Below are 8,110 nucleotides of genomic sequence, written 5' to 3'. Positions count from 1 at the left end.
CTAAATGGTATTTAAAATAAAGACTGTGAACTGATGAAATGACCAATTATGTTAAGTACCCATGCCTGGTGTAATCCAAACCAAATCTTACCCCATTATCCTCGAAACCGAGAGGTGATTCAGCAGCCCCTCCTGCCAGTGATTCTGAACCAAAATACAGGCACTGCACCCGACGTCCAAGGAGGACCTCGAGAACGACCAGTTAATTCTTGCAATTAGTTTTGTGCTGGGAAAAATAAAGGTATTAAGTTTCCACTCTAAACCAAACGACGATTAGACAATGAAAACTGGTGCCCCACTGTAACTATTAGGTCATTCTGATTTTCACTTTGTTTCAGGTTTTAACTTCCATTATTTCCTCTTCAGACATTGCATTATTCTTCCCGTCGCTATCCAAAGGTGTCTATGAAGTGCTCAGGTTCCGCGCTGTTGCTATGGTCTCTGTGAAGCTAAGTTCTCTGGTTATTTCTCTTTCTTGCAATGACTTTTTTTTTCTATTTCCACACAGCTATATCTATCTGCTTTTCTAAGGCCTTAAGTGTCAGTTCTCCCAAGAAGTGATAGCCCCTCTGCTCCCACCCTTCTGACAAAAATAGGTCTCCCTCCTCTACACAACAGGGCACCCCCACTGTATTAGTCCATTTTCATGCTGCTGATAAAGACATACTGGAGACTGGGTAATTTAAGAAAAAGAGGTTTAATGGACTCACAGTTCCACGTGGCTGGGGAGGCCTCACAATCATGGTGGAAGACAAAAGATACGTCTTACATGGCAACAGACAAGGGAGAATGAAAGCCACGCAAAAGGGAAACCCCTTATAAAACCATCAAGTCTCGTGAGACTTACTCACTACCACGAGAACAGTATGTGGGAAACCGCCCCATGATTCAATGATCTCCCACAACACGTAGGAATTATGGGAGCTACGATTCAAGATGAGATTTGGGTGGGGGCACAGCCAAACAATATCCTACTTATTTTCCTATCCTGCATTATTGAGTCCTGGGGAGACCACTCCATGAAGCAAGTTCTCCCCCACCCTGGTTCAATTCTGCCAGTCCTGCTAGTGATCCATAACTCATGATCCATAACCCTGGCTGGCTTCTGCTGGCCAGTCACTGGTCCCACAGCACCCTAAAGAAAGATTCCCATGTCACCCCCACGTGACCAAACTGCACCTTCTCCCCCAGCGCTGAGAATTGGCATCTTTGGGGACAAGCATCCTCGTTCTACTTGCCCTCAATTCCAATGCCTGTGGCTGGAACCTATTAACAGAGTTCCCTACTGGTCTGATTATCTAGAAAAATTTCCATCCACTTGCTATAGGGGAAAAGGAGGGGTGTGTGTATATTTTTGAAAATAGAAAGTGAGAAATCAAAAACCTGAGAAAGTGGCATTAAACAGACACATTTTTCTTCTACTTGATTCTAACCCAAACCTTCCCCTGGCATGACTGGACAGTCCCTTCTTTAGGTACTCATATCTTTATTCGTAAAATCTTGCTTGTGGGCCTTAGCAACTTTCCCATGGCCCAGAACCACCCACCAAAGGAACACAAAAATAATAATTAGGAAGAATACCCACATATTCCAAAAAAATATTATCACAACAAAAGTGTCTCCAGAACTCTAGGGAATGAAGAAACATCACAGAAAAAAAAAGAATGTTAACAAATCTCTGCCCACCCTCCCAAGCTCTCACCAAGATTCTTCTGATTTTCAAATGTACAAAATTTTAATGCGTTGCATTTAACTGGATGTGGATTCAATAAGCATCTGAAATCTGTACTAGTTTAATTCACAGTGCCTACAGCAACTGGGGGAATTTGTAACCCTATCAGGAAGAGAAAAGAAGTCTACACGCACAGGATAATCTCATACTGACATCTCTCAACTTCAGAAACCTTATCAACATTAATATTTCCCTCATGTTTTTGCCCCACAGAAACGAACAAAAAGAACTTACCTAATGCCAAAGTGAATGAATAAAAATCGTGAGAAAAGGCTCTAAGAACAAAATCTCTTTTCTCAAACTAATCCAAACCTGAATGATGTTCATATCACTGCTATAGTTTTAGAGGAAAAATGACACGCATAACTTTGAAACTCACTTGAAAAGAACCCAAAGGCTGATCCTAATCAGTTTCCACTTCTACTATCTAAAGGGAAAACAGAATAGATTTTTTAAAATTATGTGTTAATTTTTGAGAGTGGAGGGACTTCCTTTTGTTTTCTTAAACATTTAGGATATCTACAATGATTATTAAAATTAGGTTTAACCAAACTTGCCTGACTACATTTCACCTGTACGAAGCAAAAATACAAAGAAACACTTGAGTCCCCAATTTCACGGGCTATTAAAATGACAGTATGCAATTGCATGGCCTATAAATCAGCACTAAAAATGTGATGACATCTCTGACAAGGGTTTGAGCTACTACAGAAACCTGAAGATACATGTATCTCTTCTTAACCACACTTATCTTCTACTCCTTCATACATAGGGCCAGCCCTCAGCCTGTACTTTTAAGGGAAAGAGGCTAAATAGCTCTCGACCAATCAATAGACACTAAAATCCCTCACCATAAGCCCAGTGTAGTTCAAAAGCTCTTAGCACAGCCAAACCCATCCGCATTTGGCCAGTGGGACCTGTCTGACTCCTAGCCAATCAACAGAAGTAGGAGGGATAGAAAGCTCCAAGACCCCGGGAACCACTCAATTCCATTTTATTTACAGAACAGATATCCAAAATAGCAACAACCCCAAAGTAATTTCTAAAAGGATTAAAAATGAACCTCTTTGCTATTTTTTAAATCACTTATTCCTCCTTAACTTTGGCCATTTCAAAAGGAACTTAATGGCAAAAGTAGAGATGAAAGGTCATTGGAATTCCGTGAGCACACCACCTAGGGACTAGGACAAGGCAGCTGAGTTGGGCTGGACAACAGCAAGGGTGTCCCCTGTAGGTGACACTTGTGGGGACCAATGTAGGGTGACTGGACTCCGAACCTCAGAACAAACCACGGCCAACCTTCCAGGTACATGTAGATGTTGGGCAACAGCAAGAAATGCATGCACCTCCATGATGATACAAGTGCCAGAATAAACAAACCCTCCTTTTTCAGCTCAAGTTTTTGAAACATGTAAAGGGGTTTGCTTTTATCAGCCTAGTTTATGTTTCTGTCACATTCTAATTACCATGTAATTCCAACGTCACCAAAGCAAGCCGAACACTTCCAGAATATGACCAGTGATGGCAGGCCAAAGAAGCAGCCCTTAGAGGCCTGGTTTCAGACTCATGATTCACAGTGACCGAGAAGCTTGAGTAGGAAGAAATATAGAGAACTGGAGAAACAGACCCCACCCACAACAGTCACACTTCTCCAGAGAGCGGCCACTCCTAAACGGGACAGAACTCTCCTATTTGACACCAAGCACAAAGGAGTGATGAAAGGCGGCTGGGTGAGGAGGAGGGAGAGGAAGGGGTGTTGCTAGGGACCTACCTTGGAGAAGGGCTCCATTTCTCTTGAAGAAGGTACTGCCCGGCCAGATGGGTGGACCTGATGTGCTGAAAGAGAAGAGAAACTAGCATAAGGCCAAGTTCATCTGCACTCACACACCTGCAACCCCTCCCCACACTTCCCTCAAAACATTTCCCCAAGTATGCATGACTGACACCCTTTGAAAATGCATCCTCAAAAACCATGAGGTCTGCTTTATTGTAAACAGGTTTCATATTTCACAGTGCAGAACCTGTGAGTATTCTGCTTATCATCTTGACCCTGCTCACATCTAGGCACTGAAATGACCAACAGATACACAAAATGGCAAATTCACATGGTTTAATGGCATAGCATATAACTTAAGAATATTTGCTAACCTGTTCATAATTTCATGAATGTATGTGGCAAAGAACTCCTAATCATGTTTTCTGAGACCAAGCGGGTTTTCCAACATTCCTGGTGCTACCTGGCGAAGAACTCCTAATCATATTTTCTGAGACCAAGCGGGTTTTCCAACATTCCTGGTGCTACCTGCCTGCTACAAATGCAAACTCGCCTTTCTTGGCATTTCTACCACTAAATCCTTAATATATGGAGATGACCTTAATCGACTTCCTCCTTCCCCCTCTTCTCTTGTTTCATATCCTGTTTTCAATTTCTTGGCTTAAAACGTTGCACTCCATACCCTATAAAACATTTTGCAGATATGTTACCACCCACAGTGTGGTAATAGGAGAGGCAAAGGAAATAGGAAAGATCAATATATCACAAAGACACTTACTGCATTTATAGATGAGCATTTTCACTGTTTTAAGACAGCCAGTAGAAAACTTTATAACTAAGGCAGCCTTAGTAAAATGTCCTTAGAGTGGAAAGTAGGTTATATTCTAAATCAAGGATTGGTTTAGATTAATGTTAGGAAGTACTTAGTCAAAAATGTTACTACATCCAGCATAAGAGGCAGTATAAATTACTCTCACCAAAATAGTACATGACAAATTATATTGGTTAATGCATTATCAATCACCTTCAATATGAGAAAAATAAGTTCGAATAATGCATTTGTAAGTTTGGCAGAAACACACACACACACACACACACACAGAGGAATCTGAAGGGCTATATGGTGAATGCTTCACCAGTAAACCAGGGTCTCTAGTTATCTAGGACAGCAATACTGTTAGCAAGCAGAAATGCCAATGACAGTTCTGCCCACTGGAATTTCATTACCAGAAGTACAAATAGTACAGCAGGTATAGGGACACATTACATGATTGGGGAGGAGTAGGAGGGAAGAAGAAACGAGCTACAGCACAAAAATACTATCACACATCAAAATCACATCAAATGTGCTAGAAAATACATATTATAAACCTTGATGTTAATGAAACTTTGGTTTTATTTTGTTTTAGATCCACTGAACTAAAATTAAATAAATGAGCATCACGCATCTCAGCCATGGTATTCCCCGCAGCCCTGATTCACAGCCAGGCAGTTGTAGAGTGGCCAGGAGCTACACAGGGTTACAGCAGACCGGACTGGAGTCTCAGGATGATGACACCAGCTGATTGCTCTTCCATTGGATTCCGATCTTATTCTGTTTCAGGGCACTTAAGGCTCAAAGTTGCATGAAGAATAATGTGCATTAAAATACTTAAGATTATCTTTTAACAATCCCAGCAAGCTCTCAGGACTTTACCATCTTATTTTTATAACAAAGCAAGGAACAGCAAGCTGGCTGTTGCCAGTACAGAATCACCTGATTTATAAAGATATTTTAAAACCCAGGACTTCATTATAGCAGAGTTGGTATTTCTAGAGAATTCAATAATTGAGTATTACTGCAGGAGCCTGAATATCTAGCTTACTTCCATCCAAATCTCTTCTTTATCCTGACCTTGATTTGGCTGAAAACTGAGTAGACATCAGGGATGGAGCAGTATGGGGAATGAAGGTCGGATAAATCCAGTGGTTTAGATAAGGAAAATTCTCTGTATGATAGAAATCTACCTAAAGATTCTTACAACATCCTTTTAATGTACTTAAATCACTGATCACCACTGTTCTATGGTCAATCTGTGGTGCTGTGGAACTTATCTGTACTCTAGTAGTGGAGAGAGACTTGGACTGACCGCCACCTTCTCTTTCCTGGCCCCTGTTGTAATTGATGAATTCACACGTGGTCTCTTTCCAGCTCGAGGTAAGTCAGCTCCTGCCATGCTAACTGCAAAGTTTTCAAGCTCCTTGGCCCATATCCACACGCTTCTTTCGGATGGTTCCTCAAAATGACGTCTTCTAACTGCTAGAAGATCCAAGGATTTATTAAACCCCTGCTGAGAATTGTGCTTGGTGTTGAGAAAGACTTGAGGGGAACATTTAAAACCCTATTTTATGACCTCTAAGAACCTGCTGTCAAACTTACCTGGCTCCAAACTCCTCTGACTCTATCTAATGAGACCAGCCATGCCTACAGACAGACTCATGCTTATGTCTCCAGTGGCTGCAGGTTGGGAAGGCAACAAGCTTGATATTTTTTCCCCCTCCATCTAGAGATGTCCCTGGATGATTGGCCTTTAAAAGCTTAAAGTTGGTTAAAACCACACATAGTACATGAAATTACTTAGAAATGTCTATTAACCACAGTAATTCAGAGATGAAAGCAGTGATAGAAGTCTTTGTGGGAGGAGTTGCAAACCACCCATCCTCCGGCAGCTCAAGAGCAGGGAGGGTGGGAGTGGTGGGTACAGGGGAAGAATGGAGTGTGCTCCATACCCAGCCATGTAAATATCACTGCCATGAGAAGTGACCATGGGGGCCCCTTTTTAACCCTGAGTGGGTTTTAATCACCTTAAAATGGTGTTTGCATTGCTTGACCCTAGGATCAAGTTACCATTTACTGAGCATAGTAATCAACCCTTTTCCATGGAATCCTCTAATTCTGCAGGGTGAGCAGGGCAGAAATCACCTTCCTGTTTTTTTGGGTTTTTTTTTTTTTTTTGGACAGTCTCGCTCTGTAGCCCAGGCTGGAGTGCAGTGGTGCGATCTCGGCTCGCTGCAAACTCCGCCTCCCAGGTTCAAGCGATTCTCCTGCCTCAGCCTCCCGGGTAGCTGGGATTACAGACACCTGCCAGCAAGCCCGGCTAATTTTTGTATGTTTAGTAGAGATGGGGTTTCACCAACTGATTTCAGTGGCCAGGCTGGTCTCGAACTCTTGACCTCAAGCGATCCGCTCGCCTTGGCCCCCCCAAAGTGCTGGGATTGCAGGGGTGAGCCACCATGCCTAACTCATCCATTCTTTTTTTTTTTATTTTTTTAAATTGAGAGAAGGTCTTGCTCTGTTGCTGAGGCTGGTCTCAAACTCCTAGCCTCCAGTGATCCTCTTGCCTCATCCTCCCGAAGCACTGGTGGTGTGAGGTACCATGCCTGGCCACCTTCCCTGTTCTATAGGGAGACAGACAGAGGTCCTGAGAGGTGAAAGGACTTGCCCAAGGCACTGTGTGACAAGTTAGTGATCAACCCAAGAAGGACTAGGGCTTGCCCACTGTACCATAGAGACACACACATCAGCAGCTCCAATTTCATTTCTAATCTTCCAGCTTTCCTCTTCTGCTCTTCCAGCACTAAACTCTTAGTCATCCTTCCCCGTGGAAGAAGGCTGTGAATGGTATTTTGCTAGGACTCTCTCCAAGGCAAAGCCCCGGGCTAGAAAAAGCAATCAGACTAACCATATGTGAAAGACACACGGGCTCCTATTAGCAGAAACAATACAACGCCAGTGCCACAAATGTCTCATTTCAATAATACGCTAACAAAAATCCCATGACCTTCAGCAGTATAAGCCAGACCAACTTTGTAACAAAGAAAGCGGACCAACAGGTTAAGAGGACCTTGCCGGCCAGCAAGGTGGAGTGCAACATGGCATTTGAGAACATTGATCCAGCTGATCGTTAAGAGCAGCGCTGAGCCTGCAAATCCCAAGAGGTGAGTGATACCATCCTGAACAGCATACCCGGCAGCTACCAGAGATTCAGCCCTCAGTAATTCCCGGATCCCACACTCTGAGCTGCACTACCTCCAGCTCCCAAGGGGATAGCCTGAGTCAACAGGTAGGACAGCCTGAGGATGGCTCTTAGCAAGATGACGTGATCCATCATGTGTTCTCTCTACACCCAGGAACCTTAACCATTGTGAGAACCACCTGGATTATAAACCAAGACCCTGGGAGGTTCTGCCAAGACACACACTTGTATTCACCAGCTGAACTTTCTGTGGATCTCAATGAGAAATAAATTAAGAAAAGGACTGTTTTCTAAGATCTCACCTGCCAAATGTGAACTAGGACCTTCAAAAGAGAGAAGTGGGCCAGGCATCATGGCTCACACCTGTAATCCCAGCACTTTGGGAGGCCAAGGTGGGCAGATCACAAGGTCAGCAGTTCGAGACCAGCCTGACCAACATGGTGAAACCCCGTCTCTACTAAAAATACAAAAATTAGCCAGGCATGGTGGCGCATGCCTGTAATCCCAGCTACTCAGGAGGCTAAGGTAGGAGAATTGCTTGAACCCAGGAGGCGGAGGTTGCAGTGAGCCAAGATCACGCCACTGTAC

The 8,110-nt window shown here is 43.3% G+C and overlaps 1 protein-coding gene and 2 long non-coding RNA genes across 26 annotated transcripts in view; all 3 read right to left on the bottom strand.

Moving 5' to 3' along the window:
• The window catches only part of LOC134737290 (uncharacterized), a 47,963-nt gene extending 47,259 nt beyond the window's left edge, over positions 1-704 (bottom strand). The window contains exon 1 of the long non-coding RNA XR_010122033.1: positions 92-704. This is a non-coding gene — a long non-coding RNA (uncharacterized lncRNA). The remainder of the gene's footprint in view (positions 1-91) is intronic.
• LOC134737292 (uncharacterized) overlaps positions 1-3,493 on the bottom strand; it is an 88,313-nt gene extending 84,820 nt beyond the window's left edge. The window contains exon 1 of the long non-coding RNA XR_010122036.1: positions 711-3,493. This is a non-coding gene — a long non-coding RNA (uncharacterized lncRNA). The remainder of the gene's footprint in view (positions 1-710) is intronic.
• FOXN3 (forkhead box N3) overlaps positions 1-8,110 on the bottom strand; it is a 463,072-nt gene that overhangs the window by 121,474 nt on the left and 333,488 nt on the right. For all 24 annotated transcript variants that reach the window (XM_063644035.1, XM_063644036.1, XM_055288474.2 and 21 more), the window contains one exon: positions 3,504-3,568. In XM_063644035.1, the coding sequence (XP_063500105.1) occupies positions 3,504-3,568 (65 nt within the window). The remainder of the gene's footprint in view (positions 1-3,503; positions 3,569-8,110) is intronic.

Source organism: Symphalangus syndactylus, chromosome 8 (assembly GCF_028878055.3).
Source record: "Symphalangus syndactylus isolate Jambi chromosome 8, NHGRI_mSymSyn1-v2.1_pri, whole genome shotgun sequence".
NCBI classification, from domain to species: domain Eukaryota; kingdom Metazoa; phylum Chordata; class Mammalia; order Primates; family Hylobatidae; genus Symphalangus; species Symphalangus syndactylus.
This window is presented reverse-complemented; position numbering and strand designations above follow the sequence as displayed.